Source organism: Talpa europaea (genome assembly GCF_964194135.1).
Source record: "Talpa europaea genome assembly, chromosome: X".
Lineage (NCBI taxonomy): Eukaryota > Metazoa > Chordata > Mammalia > Eulipotyphla > Talpidae > Talpa > Talpa europaea.
In genome coordinates, this window is record NC_140081.1 from 39,920,597 (window position 1) to 39,939,981 (window position 19,385).

Consider the following 19,385-nt stretch of genomic DNA (forward strand, 5'->3'; position numbering starts at 1 on the left):
TTACTTGGAGGGCTGGGGGCACTAAATGTCAAGTGTGAAGGATGCATGCTATGTGTATATATGCATGTGTGTGTGTGTGATGTGTATATATATATATATATATATATATATATATATATAATCATTAATTCAGCAACTGGGATAGGCACAACATTACAGTACCCCAAACTTTGCATGGGTTACAAGAAGAAACCCTGAAAGTAAAAATCAGAGTACAGCAGCAGCAGCCTCCCAGGTCAGATATACTTGAGCTGAATGTGGCCACAGATGGCAGAAGAGGCAAGTTGGAAATCAAAACTAAAACTCATAGGAGCTTTCCTTGGCCAAAAGGATTTTCAAATTGAACAGCAACCCCAACCCCCCACCCCTCTGCCCAACCCCTGATCCCCATTCACATGCTCAAGCCCCCTGTCCCCATTCCAGTACTGATGACTACTTGGCTAGGTTTCCATTCATGGCAGTGGAGGAGTAGCTGGTGGGGAGAGAGGCCCCTTGCTCTGCCTTCTCCTTTGACAGGTCAAAGCTGGAAGCCCCATAACGAATGGACTGAGCCTGCGGGGGCCCAGGCTGAATCCTGGGCAGCTGAGGGATGCCATGGGTGATGCCCACAGGCTTGGCCTGGGACATAATGCTGGGGCTGAAGCCTCCAGAACCAGAGGAGTACCTGGGCTCATCAACAGGCAGCAACATATCTCGAGGCCTGGCCCTTACACTCTGGTAGGCCTGTGGCTGGAGGTTATAACAAGGGCCAATGGACAGGGGTAGGTGCGAAGGCCGAGCAAGCTGAGGCCCAGGTTGCCTAGGCACCCTTGGCTCTGGCCCTGGTACTGATAGCAACATTGGCATGGCCACAGGAGGTACACAACAGGCTGTCTGCCCATAAGGTGACTGCCTAGAAGGCCCATCCAACTGGCTGGGATTTACCCAGGCAGGGTCTGGCCCCATTGGGAGAGGACAGGGAGCCCAGGCAGGCCAGTCATAGGCCCCTGGGGGTTCAGTATAAAGGGACAGGGGACTATCTCGGCCCCATTCATCCTCTTCTTCTGCCTCTGAATCTTCTTGCTGAGCCTGTAGCTCATGAGACTCCATGTAGCCCTGGGCTAGGTGGGAATTGGAAAGTTCCAGTTCCAGAGTCTCTGCAGTGTCTAGTGAGCGGCTCCTCCTGTTGAGGGCCATGGCAGCAGGTGGAGGTCGAGGATGCATGCCAGGCAGTCCTAAGTATCGTGGGAGACTGCTCACACCCCAGGGAAGACCTTGGTAGAAACGGCTGTGGTAGTTGTTGAGGGCATGCTTCTGGTAATACCCCAGCTCAAAAGCTTCCAAGGAGGCGGCAAGGTCTTCATCATTGTGAATCTCAGGATTCTCCTCACACTTGCCTTCCCCATCCCGTTCTACGTCAGCAATGTCAAAGGTCACCATGGGAGGCAATTCAGGGAGGTTTTGAGTAAAGGATGTGTCAGAGTCAGAACTGCAGGACATGCTGGAAAAAAGGTTCCCACTGCTGGTGAACTCCACAAGAGCCTGTGAGAAACTCACAGTGTCATTTCCTTCCTTCTCAACGTCCTCTTCCTCTGGCTCCTCTAAGGGTGAATAAGTTGGGTAGGCCCTCCTAGGAGACCCTCCAAAATTTGCTTCTTGAACATCTGGCTCAAACATAGCATTGCTCTGGAAGAGCTGCATGAGACAGGTACTTTGATCTTTCTTGGAGCAGTTTCCCTCAAAACGCTTCTCTAGAGGACGGAAATCCCTCCAGTCTGGCTCACTGCTCCCAGTGGCAGGGAAAGCTGATGTGGTTCCCCGGGGAGTAGTCTGAGAGGTCCCTGATGCCCCTGCCATCAGCCCCATCACTGATGGGCCTAAAGGCCTTATTTGATACTCCATGTTAGGCTTTTCCTTCTGGGCTTGGACCTCTTGGATTTCAGTCTCTCGGGCCTTGACCTCCCTAGCACAGGCCTCCCTGGCATAGGCCTCTCGGACTCGGGTCTCTCTGACATATGCTTCCTGGGTGTGGACTTCTCGGGTATGGGGCTCCCTGGCATGTTCTTGGGTATAAGCCTGTCTGGCATGAGCCTCTCGGGCACGAGATTCCCGTGCCTCTTGGGCCTCAAGCTGCTCCCGCCGAAGCTCCCAATACAGTAACTGTTTCTGAATGGTCACTAGACGTTCCTCCTCTGTCTCCATTGCCCCAGGTGGCCGAGAGGAAGAAAAGGACTCAAAGTTCAAGAAGGGTTCAAATCTCTCAGAGTTGTGACCATGGAGGTCATAAAGGCAGTCATCCCCAGAAGGAGAGTTTTCAAGACTATCATCAGGTTCATAGAACTCATAGAGGGCATCTCCACTGTAGCTATCTCGGGGTAGGCAATCCCTATGGACAAGTCCCAGGGTCTCACCAGAATCATCTTCAAATCCAGGAGTGGTAGAATCATAATAACCCTCATCACTATTGGGAGCAGATTCTTGCTGGTCACTCTGAGGAGTCAAAAGGTCTCCAGGGGCTATACCAGAGTAAGACTGGACTGGGTCAAGAAGTACATAGCCATGGTGGCTGGGAGATGTAGTAGGATGGTAGCCCAGGTTCATATTGGGTCTCGGGTACATCTGGGCACTTGCCCACAAATATTCTAAGTCATCGTCTTCTTCCTCCTTGACTTCCTCTTCTTCCTCTAATTCTACCTCATCTTCTTCCTCTTCTTCATCATCATCATCTGGCAAGGCCATTTCCTCCCCACCTCCTTGGTAAGTCACCAGGCAGGAACTTCGCTTAGTACCATCTCGGTTGGCTCTCTGTCCTCCAGAGGCCATGCTATCTGTCATACTGTCCATGTCCTGCTCAGCTATGATGTCACCACAACCTGTCAGCGAGTCAAAGCTTTTCAAGGATGTGACATCTCCAAACAGGAGAATCAGCTGGTCCCCCACAGGGCCATTGGGCAGATTTATCTCTTCTGTTTTTACCTTCTCCCCTGTTCCCGGGCAGTGAGGTTCCTCTAGGCCACTGGATTTAGAGTCAGGCTTTGGCTGCAAAAGTGCTGAGGCACATGTCTCCATAGATATTTCTGGATCTTTACAGGCTGTCTTCTCGGTAACTGCTGGAGAAAGCTCTGGTACTAAAGAAACTATTGGCACAGGAGAATCTTGGGATTTGGCATTTTCCTTTCTTGGGACTTGAAGGGTCTCCTCAGCATGGGGTAGAAGGGCTGAGCTCACAAGTTCATGAGGCCTGGCTATGGTTTCCTCAGGCCTCTTGCTTCCTGGCTCACTTTGCTCAACCCCAGAGACCTTGCTCTTTCTGTGACGGCGGATACTGCTAAAAAAACCTTTCAGGCCTTTCTTTGGCTTGGACATAGAGAGAGGCTTCTCAGCCCCAGCCTTCTCTATGGCTCCAGCTATAGATGTCTTACATCTGGAGCCTGTCTCCAAAGCCCCATGAGCACTCTGGGAGCTGGGAAGTCGGCAGGGTGACTCAGGCAAAGGTAAAGAAAGGCCAGTTCCCTCACTGACAAAGTCATCAGAACCATGGGCTGCTTCACTTAGGCCATCATGGGTCTTGCTCTTGCTAAGACCCTTCTTAGAGCTGCTTTTCCCAGAACCCTTGCTTCGTCCCCCTCCAAAGAAACTAGGCAGGGTGCAGATGCCTTTCTTGCCACCAAAGAGTTTCATGGCAGTTTTCTTCAGCCTACCTGGGCCAGATATGGGTAGCTCAGATGCTGGTCCTTCTATTATCTCAGCTGCCTTGTTCTTGGCTCCTTTCTCTGCTCCTTGGTCCTGGGTATCTCCAGAAGCTGCTGCTCCCTTGGCCTGAGAAGTTTCATCCTTTTGGGTCTCCATGGTGATGGGGACAACTCAGGTATGTTCAGCTGAAATTCAGTCTTGGACTTCCAGGTATTGTTATAACATGATCAGTTAGGAAGCATTTCCATTGGATCTGGAGATGAGAGAGAGAGACAAAAACAGAGACAGTGCTGATGAGCAAGCATCCATTACTAGTTTTGTTTTCACAGGTGCCTGTGATTTTAGCCCTGAGTGGAACCAGAGAGAAAGGAGGGAAATGTAAGGGAAACTTTAAAGCACTCCCTATGCTTGAAGCCTTGCTGGGCCAGGCTCCTCTGGGCCACAAAGCAGTGAAACCTACACTGAACAACAAGCTGTCATCAATCGCAGCCCCTCACCATGTCAGGCCACTCTAAGTTTAGGGGAGCAGTAGTTTGGGAAAATTGCAGATGTGAGAGAGGCCCAGCAGTGCTATTGGCTACAGAAGGGATTATCAAAGGGAGTAGGGTAGAGTGAAGAAGGAAAGGCAGGAGGAAGGTCAGCTCTACTGTCACAGACTTTTTGAAAAGCTTCTAGCAAAACAGTTTACTGAGTCCTCATGGGGCTCTGCAGGGTCCAAGGTCTCCAGTTCACATCAGCCTGAGCTCTCATTGATATTTTGCCTAGAGCTGGGAAGAAAAGAAGACCTCAAGTTTCACCTCCTCCTCACAGGCTCCCTAAATTGCCTACAAGACCATGTTGGGAACTTTAGAAGCCTAGAGCAGGAGCCTTGCAGAGCCACACTCCAGAGCTACAATCCAGTATCTGCTATATAGGGATGGTAGCCTCAGGGCAAGGTACTGTCTGTGTTCCAGTACCCTTAGTCCGGGAACTTTAGCAATACCTCCCCACTCTTGGGGTTATCTGAGGGATAGGTCTAGGTCAGAAATCTCTATGAACCTCTCGGAAGAGATTTTGATATAACCCTCAGCAACTGGAACTCCCAAGTTCCACTTTAGTACCATGAGGCAGACTATTCTCCATTTCCCTCATTATTCTGGCTACATTCAACCCTTCCCCTGCCAGGTCTGATGTACTCATTCCAGTGACAGCAGCTGGTAGACAGATGCCTCAGCGACCAGTCTGTTAAAATCATTTCTCTAGAGTAGCCACCAGCAGATGAGGAAGTAGGGAAGGAAGGCAGAACAGCTGCTGAGCATTAGAGAGCCAGAGTATGCACACTACTGTTGTCTTGGTCACAGCTGGTCAGAACATCAGCTCTGTGATTGGTTGCCACAGTTAGTTAAGACTCACATATTCACTTGCAGTGGGAGCCTATAGAATGCCACTGGGGTGGAGAGAAGCTGGCAGCTACGGTCTCACCTCTGACCTCATTACAGGAAACCTCCTGAACTTCCTGGTTCTTTTTTTTTTTTTTAATTTTATTTTTTAATAGAGGCATGTTTTATTTATTTATTTGTTTGTTTGTTTGTTTTTTGTTTATACATGCACTGGGTACAGTCAGAAGTGCGGGAGGGTGAGAGAATTCACCAGAGCCAGAGCTGGGAGCAGAGCAGGCAGAAGGACCGAAGTACACAGCTGAGGGGAGCAGTGGGCGGCAGGAGAGGTCTGCGCGCCATGTGGGACCCTCCTCCAGTGGCCGGGGAGCAGCCGGGGATCGAACCGGCGTCGCAGAGGCTTCGGCAGCTTTGCAACCCAGCGCTCAACCGCTGCGCCACCGGGGAGGCCCTGAACTTCCTGGTTCTTGCAAATATTAATTTTGTAACTTGCGCCTTGCTTGGCTTAATACTTGAATCATTAGTGTGATTTCATCAGGAGAACTGAATATTAAACTTGGAACAAAATAATGGCTGATTATCCAGAAAATAAATAGGAGCAAAATCTCATCTGCAGACAGCTGTACAGGTTAGGGCTTTATATGTGACATATTTTTTACATTACATAGTCCCGCAAAAATACCCCCATAATAAATAGTGTCAGCCCCTAAATATACAATCATACATATAAACATAACCACTGTCCTGGGATCTGGTGGGAATAGGGGCCCTATCATCTATCTGAATCCCCCACAATCCAAAGCACAGATTTTTTTTACTTCAGTCCTGAAATTACTGACAGTGTTGGCATTATGATTCTAGACATGGGGAAGTTGGGGTGGCAGTAGGGGAAATTATTTGTGAAATCATATTACCCTTTGTGGAATTCATTAAATGAAGTTCTCCTGACCACTGTGTAAATGATGTACACTGACCTCAGCATTTCAAGGCAGACCAAGATGGGGGGATACACAGTCTTTGCTTTTGGGGAAGACCTAGACTAACAGAAAGAGATCTATAAGTAAAAGTGTGAAAGAACAACGTGATGCAGGCCTTACAGCTCTCCCTGCTCCCAACCCCCATTATTGCTTAAGCTGAGTATCATTCATCATACCCAGTTGTCATACCCCAGGATAAATTTAGAAGGCAAAAAGACACCCGTTGGGTTCAGAAAAGCTGCCGTGAGAAGAAGGTATTCAATCGAAATCTTGTTAGACAGTAGTGAATGAAATGGTGGTGATTTAGGGGGAGTGACTGATAAGACTACTAATCGTGACTGGGCAACAAGACTTAAGGGTCAAGTGAAAAATCTTATGGACCTGGACATCCTAGTCACTTGAAGGCTGAATTGCCCTACTGGGTTTGGAGCTGGAGTTCTTAGGAACAGAGAAATTAGGCAAATTGTGTATCAAAGAGGGATGCTTTTCAGAGCATTGGTGCCCTGGCTATAGGGCAGTTCCTTGGGACCTCTTTTGCTTGTTCCAGTGCTCTGTTGGGGTAGGAGCCAGCTCACTGCTCTCTATATTGTTTCTTTCCCTGCCACAGGCATTTACAGTGTTTTATGGAAAAAGCATGGGCAGCAGTGCTGGTTTCCAAGCCATGTCAGGACCCTGAACAGGCCAACACACCTCTCTAAGTTTTGAGCATTTGTGAGACATCTCCTCTATCTCTTCCACTCCAACTTTCCATTCCACTGCAGTGGTATGAGGATTAGATGCAAAAGCACTTTGTAAAGTACAGTGCAAATGAGCAAGATATTCATTGCTATTAGTATTATCACCACCTTCTAGGTCAAACCCATTTCTTAGGCAGTAGCAGACCACACCTAAAAAAGGTCACCTGTTTGGGAAAGTCAATTACTTCCGAGGGTTGGATGTTTTCACCCATGCTGAGAAGGAGCTAGGTGTGAGGGGCCTTTAAAAGACATGTATGTGAATTTTTACCAAGTCTTCTGCTAAAGCCAATTTAAATGCTATGTGGGGAGCAGGGACAAGGCAGTTTTGTGTCCCGTAAACTGAGGTTCTCTCCCTCTAGCTTCAATCACACCTCCTAACTAGGCCCAGGATCAACTTTATTGGCAAGCACCAGTCTTGAAATTATGCTTTCTCCCACCTCCCTCCAGTCTCTTCAAGGGTCATGTACCTACCCAAAGTCAGACATAGTATCTCTGCCTGAATCTCCTAAGACAGCAGGACAGGAAGTGGTAGGGAATACCCACAGCTCATACCCTCTGTGCCCAACTTCATCTAGCTAGACCTGGACCAAATCCCTTCTCCACACTCCTTGTAACTCTACCAGGTCCCAGTGCTGCCCTTACCCAGTGGACCATGCTTCTCTTAATTGGTACCACAGAATTCACTGGCCAGGAAAGGTGGAACAGAAGAGATAGCAAGGTACAGACTTTCAGCTCTCCCAGGTTTGGGGTTAGCTCCCGTCAAGTTTCCTGCCAAGAAAATGATACTTTCACACACAAGACCCCTCATACCTTCAGTTTCTCAACTTGTATGGCTACGTTTCAAGTGGATTTGGTGGTATAGGAATCCTCTAACATTGCTCTGTGGTCCCTGGCAGGTGCCACTTATTGCAGCTGTCTCTTTCATGGCAGGGTCTGAGCTATGATCATCCCTGCTCCCAGGGTCAGCCACAGACCATTCTGGGACCAGTAGAAGTTTGGTTACTACTAAGGCACAACTTTTTTCTTCTGTTCACCTCTTAATACATAGACAGGAGATCAGCTACAAACCTGCCCCAGGGACCCTTTTGGGAGACGCTGAAACAGCTGCAGCCTGAGCTTTACATATTGTGCTTCTAGCACAACTTCCAGGGGGACTCAGACAACTTAGAGAAGACTGAGTTCAGGGAAGGAGAGGGGTCTAGATATATGCAACAGCTGCAGAGGCATGACCTTAACCACAGTTTCCCAGATTTCCTTCAAGTAGTCTTCCTGGGGCCAAGTCTACTCTGGGCCCAATCCTGCCCTGTGTAAGTGGCAGGAGTCGGGGAGAGGGTGGGGTGAAGGGAAGAGAGGAGGGGATAGGAAGCCCCCTCTAGAGTCAATCAGGTCTGCACTAGAATAAGTTCTGCCCACCTGGGGGAAATCCAGCAAGTTCTTTCATTTTCCTCAACTGAAAAATTAGGTTATTAAAAGTGCCTACCACTATTGTAAGGGTCATGTACCTACCCAAAGTCAGACATAGTATCTCTGCCTGAATCTCCTAAGACAGCAGGAAAGGAAGTGGTAGGGAATACCCACAGCTCATGCCCTCTATGCCCAACTTCATTTAACTAGACCTGGACCAAATCCCTTCTCCACACTTTATAAACCAAAGTCTATAAAAGCTCCAAATAAAATGTACTGCATAACAGAGACTAAAAAAATGTGATAATTAAATTTTTAAATATTTTATTCAAGCTATAGGTGAATAATTTCTAGCAGTAAAATTACCTCAGTCAGGATTGAGTGGATTGCTCCCCAGGGATCTGTGGTTAAGTCACCAAACCTCCTTGGGCCTTAGTTTCCCCAAAAGTTAAATGAGGGTTACTTTGTAGTTGAGATAGCTAAGTAGTTATTTCACAGGAGGCTTCAGTTGCTCTTTCAGCTAAACTTTAAAATTCAGGGAACCGAAATATTGCTTTGTAAAAAGGTAATCCCCAGGGATAGGGGAGGTTCCAGGTTCCTTGCTCTGCCCTAAGGAATGGTGGCCCTGGGAAGGGAGGTGAAGCTTGAAAAAGACTTGAGAGGAGAGAGAATACCTGGCTGAGGAGAAGTGGCGAGAAATGGAGAACAGAAAGTTCTAAAGGAGGCACATGGAACAGAAAGGCATGTGACAAAGTCATGCTTGCTTCTTGGCCTTGGATGTGTACTAGGAACTTGGGGGACACGGAAGGAGGCACTTGTAACAGACGTGAGTGAGAGACCCATGGGGAAAGTGACAATGGCAGCCTTTATCTTTTTTTTTTTTTACCTCTTTTTTTAAAGATTTATTTATTTATTTATACAAGCACTGGGTACAGTCAGAAGCGCGGGAGGGTGAGAGAATTCACCAGAGCCAGACCGAAGCACACTGCTGAGGGGAGCAGCGGGCGGCAGGAGAGGTCTGCGCGCCATGCGGGACCCTCCTCCGGTAGCGAGGGAGCAGCCGGGGATTGAACCGGCGCTGCAGAGGCTGCGGGCAGCTTTGCAACCTAGCGATCAACTGCTGCGCCACCGGGGAAGCCCAGCAGCCTTTATCTTGATTTTTATTTTGCTCTTTTCCTTCCAGACTTGTCTGGCCCCTTCTGCCCCTTCCCTGTGGGTCCCTACCAGAAGGTGCCTTAGACTTGTGGCACATTTTTGGGCCTCAACAGTCCTGCTTTGGGCCGACCCTGTTTGGCTGGGCATTTACCCATGAGGGGATGGATAACTTTGGGTGCTTTATGGGAAACTATTTTAACTATATTATCTCTCTTTTCTTCTCTCTATTGTACACTAATTGTATTAAAGTTATTTTCTATTGAAGGTCTTATACACTGAAGTATGTTTTGTCTTGATGCGGCAGTGGGCAGAACCCATTTAGGGCATGCAGGTTTGGGGGTCCTGCAGTGCCCCGCCCCCTGCCCTGTGACAGCTTCACATCAACTATTAGCTAAGAGCTCTATATTATCCGGAAATTTCAACTAGTCAGGTTCTCTAGACTAGCTTACAAAGTTCAACAATTCAAACTCAGCTAAAAGTGCCAACATCAAACAAAGAAAGCTCAAATCAACAGACTTTCTTCACCCACTCAGAATACTTACCAGTTTACAAAAGTACTCCCCATTCCTTTGCTCCCCATTTGCTCTACCCAGCGATCCATTAATCAGGTCTAGTGGGGAATAGCAACTCCTTGTCAGAAAGAAGGAAAATACCTTGGCTTGGGAAAAGACCTGCCTAAGGTCACACCTTAGACAGAGTCACACCAACTCCCAGGACTCAAGTCCAAATTCCATGGCGTTCTGCTGCTCTTTGCTGGTCCCTAATCAAAGGAGGAAGACTGAGAGTAAGGAATGAGGTGTCAGTTTCCTCTCACACCAAGAAGAGTCATCACTTCTCCCTCTCAGCTCACTGAATCTCAACCCAGTTGAGTCCTCTGTGCAGAATCTCCAGTTCTCATTGGCTGCCACTGTTTTGACCCCACATACCAAAAAGCCTGCTGACCTCAGAATCCAAGGACTGCCAACCAAGCCTGTGGCTGCTCTCCTCATCAGCACCCACCCCCACCCCCCACCACTCCCAAACCATGGAACATGTTCCTTGGGATATAAGTTTAAGAGGTAAAAAAAAGGTTCAAATAAAAGCCTGTCAGAGGGGACAAAGGTGCAGAATTTATTATGCTGTTTAAAGAAAATCACCTCTGAGATGATCTGGAACTTCAATCGCCCATTCCTAAATTCCATAGCCAAGGCTTATTCTCAAAATCATTTGTTCAGAGACTGGAGAAAGAACTGCCAGGCTTGTTACCCTTTGTTGGGACTGTACAAGTTACTGGCAGAGCCCATCCAAGTTATCCCTACAACCATCTCTCCTCTAATTTGAAGTCTTCCTGTTGAGGGACATTTCTTCTCAAGGGGGCATCCTACCAATTCCAGATGTAGCACAGATCCCAAACTGAGCCATCACCCCTGCTCTGATTCTCCCACCACCAGCCCCTCTATTGAGTTAACACACTCAGCCTTGGATAATTCAGGCCCCCATCTGTCCATTCAGTTCAGAATGGACCCTCCTTCATCTTACAGTCATTTATGTCTATATTAGACATAAATGAGCTCCCGCACATAAATGTTTGAGCTCCTGCTCAAACATTGGTTCAACTGGATTCTAATTCACTTGGAGTTTTTCAGCCCAGAACTAAAATGCTGGCTTTACCCCTCACAGGCTATGTGGTTTGAGAAACCTAACCTCTCTGAGACTCAAATGCCTTATCTGTAAAAAGAAGAAAATGCTACTTACCATGCAGGATCAAGGTAAAGATTAGAAATGATAAGTGTGAACAGCAAATCATTCACTAGGCTCCGAGCCTAGTGAAGTTCAAAAAAGGGCCTCTTACCTTCTCCACTCCAGCTCTTTAGCTGCCACAGAAGGCTCTCAGCTGAGCTAATTCTGGTTCCTCCCTGCTGCAACACTGAAATCCTGACCCCTTGCCTACCCCTTTCTATTTCATCCATCCTGCATACCCTTGTCAGATTCATTTTCTTATAACCCTGATTTCAGTGTATCACTCCTCTTCTAACCAAATTACTCCACATTGCCTACATGATCAGGGCCAAACCTATGCCTGACCCTCAAGACCTGCTTTCCCTGCAAGCATCTTGCAGATTTCTTAGCATCACTTCCCTGCCCCTAGCCCCAGATCCAAATACACAAGGTATTCTCTGGTGTGGAAGATGTGATTATCCAGACACTGCCTCTCTCTGGTCTTCTTGATATGCCATCTTTCTCCTCATCCTGCTGGGGTTTCCTGCCCAGCTTGCCTGAAACAATGGTGGGGGGGGGGTCTGGGAGCCAGCCACTTTCCATTTTGCTTTAGGCCCCCACACCTCCTGAAAAAGGAATGAATCCAAGGTGGATTCCATGCCTGCACAGTAAGGCCTCTATTCTCAGTAGTAATGCAGCAAGGATGAAATCAGAGGCAGGCACTACTTCACTCCTCTATTCCCCGACCCTACCCTTCAGATGCTCAGACGAAAAACAAGAGAGAAACTAGCCATAGAGGAACAGCTGTGACAAGACAGCCAAGGAAGGCCTGCAGAGGAACATGCTGGGCCAAGTGAACAATAGAGACCCTTGACTTTTTCATGTGTCCACATACCCTGTGTGAGAGGCCAGGTAAAGAAACTGGGGCTTGTGATGGGACCAAGAGAGTGTGCTTAGAGGAAGATTTGAATTGGGGGCCAGGAGCTTTGTGGTCCCGTATAATCTTGAGCAAATCCCTTCCCTGTTGGACCTCAGTTTCTTCACCCAGAAATGGTAAATTAGAAAAGGGGGTCCATTTCCTCCAGGCTGCATGAGATACTAGGGGAAGGAAAGTCCTGTGCCCAGTTTTCTAGCAGTTGCTGAGTCTAGAGGCATGGTGGGGGCATGTGATTTGGGGAATCCTAGGCTTCCCTGGGAGGCCTGGGTGATTAGCTGGTCAGGCCCAGTCCACCACTGCACGACAGAGATGGACTGCAAGCCTGTCTCATTCCTCACACCTCTCTCCAGTCCACAACCCAGCCCAACATTTTACTCTTTAAAAATGCACTAGGTCTAGCCTCTAGCTTGTGAACATTTCCTGTATGCCCAGAGAGAAGGGGAATATCAATGGTTTGTTCCAGCCCTCTCTCCCCTACCTAAGAAAAGCTGCAGTCCTCAGCTGGGAGAGCTGAGCAGATGGGAAGGGAAAGATAAGCAGTGTTGCCTGGAAAAGGAGGGTTAGTTTCTGCTTGGAAGCTAGCAGGGAAAACAAACAAGCAAACAAACATGTTAAAGATGAAAACAATGAAGTCTCTGCAGCAGGAGATGCAAATCAAAGGGTTACAAAGTCCCCTGTAGTACTAATATACCTGATTCTGACTCCATTAAGCCCCTAGAGCCATTTTCTCCATTGTCCATATTATCCCCCATCCCAGAAGGGGAGGTGTGGGAAACAATGCCCCCTCATTGACCTAGCAGCTGTGCTTCTGCAGTGGTTCTGGTATCCCTCCCTGCCTTTCAGGAAATAACACATGCACAGGTTTGAAAAAAATAAGACCAAGAAAAGGAATTGAAAAGCTCTGATTATTTAATTCAGAGAACAGAAGTTGGGGGTGGGAGAGAGGGTTTAATGCCCATGAAATCTCCAGTGGATTGTTAAGCAAAAGAGCAACAGCAGTCAGCTGTTCTCACCCCAAGCCCAACACACACACACACACACACAGAGAGAGAGAGAGAGAGAGAGAGAGAGAGAGAGAGAGAGAGAGAGAGAGAGAGCGAGCACACAAGGTTTAACTATAGCATGAGGGGTTCATATTAGCTGTGAGAAAGAGCTTCCTGGCAGTGATATGTGTATTTCAAAATGAGTGACACAAGAAAGTTATGAAATACCTCCTCGGGAGGCCTCACCTTTATCACCTAGTTTACCCAAGTGGACAGGAATCAAAGAAAGGAAATTGATGGACTAGCAGTGGGCTGACTTCTAGATTCAAGTAGCCTATATGTAAGTGGGAGAACTGGAAACCCTTTCTTCCTCTTTGGCTCTACAAGCAAGTGACCTTCCAGGCTTGCTGCTATTTCTCTCATTCCCTTATTTCCCTGGAGCAGCAGAAAAAGGCTGGTTGCACACTAGCTCCCCTCTCCCCGCCCCAAACACACATTCACTCACACAGTTTCAGAAAGTATAAATGTAACAGTTCTTGATGAATTTTAGCACCTCCACTATACTCAGAGAGTCATTGGACTGCCAACTTTTTCCAACTACTTCCTAGTCTTCTGAAACTTTCAGCTTCCAACACACTGCAGACCAAGACCAAGAAGCAAAAGAAATAGAAAAGTGGAGGAGTTCCACCAGGTGGGGACTCAAAGCTAACCCAGTGTTGAGGGTTCCCAAAAGCTAACCCAGTGTTGAGGGTTCCCAAATTTCCAGACTATGGAATGGGGCTCTGATAATGGGGGCAGGGGCATAGGATGGGGGGGGGGGGCTGGGAGTGTTAGATTTTTTTGTGTGTAAATATGCCACAACAGAAAAGAGTTTTAATAAGGGTTTTAGAATGGGGTCTTGGGAAGGGACAAGAAAGCTTGCCATAATCAGGCAGTTAAGAGGTCACCTTTGGATCTGGAAGTAGTAGTATTGGCAGTAATAGTATTCCACAATCTCCAGTGCCCTCCATTCAACACAAATCTCATTAACTCTTCTCTCACCTCACTTATTCCTCAAGAGTGAAGGGGAGCTGGGTTAGCTTTGAGTTTTTGTAAAGCTTTGGAGAAAACCTTTTCCTCTCCAACTTGAGCTTGTCTTAAGCCATATGAAAGTGATTAAGGAAATGATAAGATCCAGATATTTGTTGGTTATGCCTAATGAGGATAGAGAAGGGAGATGGAGATGGGTTGCCACTACAAAAAATCATGACGTCGCTCATAAACAACAAGCTCGGGACCCCAGACTATAGATACGTTTGGTTGCTGATTCCTGAGACCCGAGAGGCAGACCACTCCCAGCCCCCATCCTATGCCCCCTGCCCCCATTATCAGAGCCCCATTCCATAGTCTGGCATTTGGGAACCCTCAACACTGGGCACAAACTCCCTTTCTGCCTTACAGCTATACAGTCTCAACCAGAGAAGACTCAATCACCTTACGTAGCCTGTCTGTCAGCTGCCCCCCTCCCATTCCTAATTTTGCTTATACCACTACCCTTTGCTAGAAAAACCCCTCAACTTTATGGAAGCTTCCCAGGATGTTTCATATGGCTCAAGACAAGCTCAAGTTGGAGAAGAAAAGGTTTTCTCCAAAGCTTTACAAAAACTGTTAAGTCCTTTCAGAGCATTCATTAAGTGGTATGTATTGTTAGGCTTTAAGGAGGTTGTGGCTTATTTCCAGGTTTCAGTTATCTCTCTGAGGGGTCCCAAGAGAACCCAGACATCTATGATATCAGGGAGACAAAGTAGAAGCAGAAAATATCCAAGGATGCAGTCAGCCTAGAGAAGCCCCAAAGAGGTCATCTGGAGTTGCAAGAGACAGGCAGGAAAGGCACCAAAGGAGAAGCTGGGCCCAGAGCTGGGGCCTGAGAGAGATTTGGATTGTGTGGGTGAGTGGGTTTGAATGTCTGGAGGAAATTATATAGGGGAGACAGATATGTTAAGGGGGCTGGTAGCTGGAGGTGAGGCAGGTCAGAGGACAGGTCCAATCCTGAGGAGATACCCAGTTGCAAGAAAGGGTTTGTTTTAGGTTAGGGCTGGTCAGGTTGGAAGGAAGCAACTACTGTATGATATCTGCAGTCCATGCTGTTGACACAAAGGTCCCTAGCTAACCTCCCCCCAAGTGAGGTCTCCTTTCAAAGGTGTGACCCCACCTACTGAGTTCTCCACTCTCAGAGGTTGGCCAAAGGTCCAAGAAGAGCCTGACAAACCCCTCAGTTGTTCCCTCTCTGGTTCCTCAGAAAAGCCTAGAGTTGGTGACTGAGAGGTGGGTGGGGCGGAAAGAAGGGAGCAGCACTGGGGGAAGGGGTTCTGCTGGAATCCCCTGGGGTGGGGCCAGAATCCAGCAGCACAGTGCCATCCACCCAGTACATACCAAGTGGGTGCTGCAGGCAGGCAGAGTTGAAGAGGGCGCTGTTTGTGTGTGGGGCAAGGCTTGCGTTGACCCCGGCGGGCCCATTCTAGGAAAAGCCATGCCAAACTGGGCCGGCTTTGCCGGGTCAATCCAGTTGCTGCCTGGACGCTTGAACTAAGGTGCGCCTGGCTGACACAGCTCCTCACCGCCAGGGGAGCCTAGGCAAAGTCTGGCAGTCTGGCGCTCACCAGTGTCAGTGTCTGCAGCAGACAATAACAGCGGCCCCAGCGGGTTGAGTATTTTAAGTAACTGAGAAGTTGGAAGGTTGGCTGCCTCTCTAGCTCTCTCACACACACCTAGACGGGTGCGTTGCCTACTACAGTTAACTGTTCCTTGGCCTCTGGCACAATCCACCCCTACCCCAGCCCCCTACTTCCGTGCTTATCACTATTTTTAAGTCAGAGGCTGGGGAGAAAAATGCTACCAGTGCGCTCTGAAGGGAGAGGACGCAAGGCACGGGGAGAAACAAAGCGGCCTTGCAGCTCTAACCCCAGCTCCACCAATGCCAGGTTGTCAGCCCTCCTGCTCTGGGGGCGGGCGCCAGATGCGCCTATCGAGGCTCAGGAACTGGGGGCGCGGCTGGTTGGGGCCACAAGGCCGAGCTTCTTAAGACAAGCCAAAATGAGCTCCCCGGGTAGAAGACAGGTAGTGTGGACACCCCAATCCACGCCAAAGCCAGTATCTGTCGGGCCCAAGCCAGCACCTTGGTTTCATCCGCGGAGGGGAGAGGCAGGGGATGCGCAGGGGAGAGGAGGGGCAGAAGGGCCGCTGGGATGAGCAGTAACCCGCATAACAGTGCTGTTCCAACAAATGTACTACAACAAAGGTGCGGAGCTCCTGGCCTATAAATGCACCTTTGGTGGTGCTGGCTGGAGGCTCCCCTCTCAGGACCACAAGGCAGCACGTGCAGGCCCCATCACCGCCTACCCCGAGATGCCAGAGGCATGGCCCAGGCTGGCCCGCCTGCCCGCCTTTGCCCTCTCCCCGCTTCCCCTCCCCCCAGCAGCAGTCACTCGAGCCCTGGGGACTCGTGGTTGCTCTGCCCCTCACCCGACATTCTGCTAAGCAGGTTCCAAAGGGGAGCATAGCGCAGCCCGACGCCGACTGGCCCAGCCCTTGGTGCCCTTGTCCAGGCAGTCAGCCGAACACATGGGGCTGCATTCGACCGCAGGCAGACAGAGGTTCCTGGCTGCGCTCAATGCTTACCCAGCCGGGTCAGGTTTCCAGTCCGGTTATTGTCTGCTGCACCGCCTTGGCCAGGGCTGAAGCCGTGGCTGCAATGGCTGAGAGCCCTCCACAGAAGCTCCTGCCACCACCGCCTGGGCTCCGGTCACCTCCTGTACGGAATCCCCTTCCCCAGGTTCTGGGAAGCACCCCCACACCCCCTCCCCACCGACTCCACAGCCACAGGGTGGGGAGTCCGCACACTGATTGGCAGGAATGTGGCCCAGTCTTCACGTTGGCAAGCCGTGCCCCGGCCCACCCACTGTTTTCCTAGATGCATTTCTCTTTAAATGCAAATAAGCGTGGGCGTAGTGTTGGCTAGGGGCGGGGAGTGTGCAGAAACCCGCGTTGTGACTGCCAGGTCCCGCCCTCCGCCCCTACGCTAGGCGGGTCTTGCAAGGAAACACCGCGAGCTCGCGCGGCGGGTCCAGCCCGGTCGGGGCTCGCTGGAGCCCTGGTGCTCAGTTTCGGTTTCAAAGACGCTCCCATTTTCGTAGCCGACTTGCAATCGCGCTGCGCGCCCAGGACGCCACCCTGCAGTTTATTCCAGAGCGAGAGGCTGGTGAAGAGAGGCGGAGCGGAAAGATTGGAGAGCCTGCATGACTCCAGAGTCTCAAGGCACCTTCCTGGGCCCAACCTTAGGCTTAGAAACAGGGCTGAACAGCAGGCGCCCTCGGGGTGCCTAAAGGAGGGACTCACCTGCCTGGAAAGACAATTGCAGCGTCCACGCCCCAGCTTCTTCTGGGGCACAATAGGGCCCTAAGGGTCAATTGAGACCAAATTTCACCAGTTGCAGAAGGGCCTGCTGCTGCCCAGAGAAGGAAATGAGCTTCCCAAGGTCACCCAGATGGCTAGCTACAGGGCCAAACTTGGAATTTACAGCCCCGGGTTCCTATTTCAGGGTTGCTTTCACTTTTCTTCTCTGTGAAGATAACTCTTTACATAGTTTGACTCTTATCCCAATTTCCCACCTTTCATGGGATGTTAGGGGATGTATAAGATCTCTAGAGGCCCCCTCAATCTCTTAATGGTGAGCCAGGTTTTGTGCAGTTTCCTGCCTCAGAAAAGTCTAGCTATTGAGAGAAAAATCTTGTCTGGGCCCAGGTCAAGGCTTAGGACAGTGAGGACACAGTGAAGCACTTCCTGCCGTGACTGGAATGTAGCAAGGGGCCAGGCTGAGCTTGGGTCTCTAACTAGCTTGAGGACATTAAGTGGCAATACTTGCTGCCAGGGTGAGGTGAATTGAGGCAATAACAACAACAAAAAATAGTCTTAACCTGATTTCAAGAATATACAGAAGGCCCAGACCTAAACTCTGTGTCTGAAATGAAAAAAAAAAAGGGGGGGGTTAAATTGAAGCAAGGGGGGAGGTATTCAAGAACAATGCCTGACATTTCTTTCTTTACTCCCCCCCCCCACCTAGGAGTGTTCTCTTCCACTCTATTGGGTCCTGTCTACCTTGGAAAGATAGTTTGATAACCTGGTAACAGCAGGACTGCTTCCTCTGCATGTGTGGAACACAGAAAGTAACATGACTACTATGACTGAAGTCTGGCTTCAGATCTGTTTCAGACTTGATGTATGAACTTGGACAGTCAGTTTTCCCCTTTAGGCCATTCAGTCACCCCATCTCTACCAGGAGGGGGTAAGACTGGTCAGGCTTCTTGACACGTAACTGGTCAGGTTTCTTGACACTAGTCAGGTCTGACACTTAACTCAGTTCTTTCAGATCACATGATCTCCCATAACATTCTACACATTTCCGACAAAAATAAAAAAAAAAAATCAGCAATTTGAACATCAGGTCTCTTTTCCTAGACCCAGGTCTAAATAAATGACAAGGAGGAAGGAGCTTTCACTGGCTCATTTTGTGAATTTATTGGGTAAGTAACTTCTCCTCCTTAGCTTCAGTTTCCCCATCTGTATAGCTTAGACTATAATGTTTCCCTGAGCTGTACTCTCCTACTTTGCAAAGTCCTGATTCTCATTTGTTGGGTCTGATTTGGAGGTGTCTCCCCCTCCCTCCCAGCACTCCCTTCATGGGCTCCTCTGCTGCCTCATGTCTATTTTTCTACTACCAGTTCACATTTCACCTAGAACCTTGTTTCTCTGAAATAGGCCAAAGATTACACTTTGGAGACGGCATTTTCCAAATCTAGAGCCCAGGGAAACACAGGGCCAGGGCAGTCTCAGCTGTGAATTTTGCATTGTCAGGTGCAAAATTGTCAGGTGGTAGACTTGAAATAGCCCTGTGGCTAGGGGGCATCGTTGCACTGCTCCTGTCATAGTTGCTAGTACTCCATGTTCTCTGCCCACCTGCCAAACATTCTGTTACACCAGTCAGTTTTAGGACTGGCAGACTTTGGACATTGATCTGGGCCAACAAAAAATAGGACTTAAGGAAAATAAAAGGTAGTCCTTGAATTGTTAAAGAGGTCTCCCAGCTAAGTACCCTTCTTCTTGGTCTTGATGTCTCTAAGTCTCAGGAGATTATATACGTACACATTGAGGAAAAGAGCGTAGTAGGAGGTGGCACATCTCCTTTGTGTATGGCCCACTCCTCCCTAGGGACAAATGTGTAGAAAGACCAAGTGTGGGTATAACCTTGTACCTCAAATTGCCTTCTGTAAGAGGGAGTCTTCCAGGCCCCCATTCCACATGCCAAATGACACATGATCAATTAATTTAGTCACTCCAGGTGTTGGTGGTAGGGAGCAGGAATGCTTACTTGTCTTAAATTTCTTCACCTACAAAATAAAAATAATCCCTCT

The 19,385-nt window shown here is 48.9% G+C and overlaps 1 protein-coding gene across 1 annotated transcript; it reads right to left on the reverse strand.

Moving 5' to 3' along the window:
- Positions 1-432: 432 nt before the first annotated feature.
- AMER1 (APC membrane recruitment protein 1) lies at positions 433-3,828 on the reverse strand (the record flags this gene model as incomplete). Its single annotated transcript, XM_084258428.1, has 1 exon — positions 433-3,828. One exon carries the CDS (start codon positions 3,826-3,828, stop codon positions 433-435), a length of 3,396 nt encoding a protein of 1,131 aa, XP_084114554.1.
- Between the last annotated feature and the right edge of the window lie 15,557 nt (positions 3,829-19,385).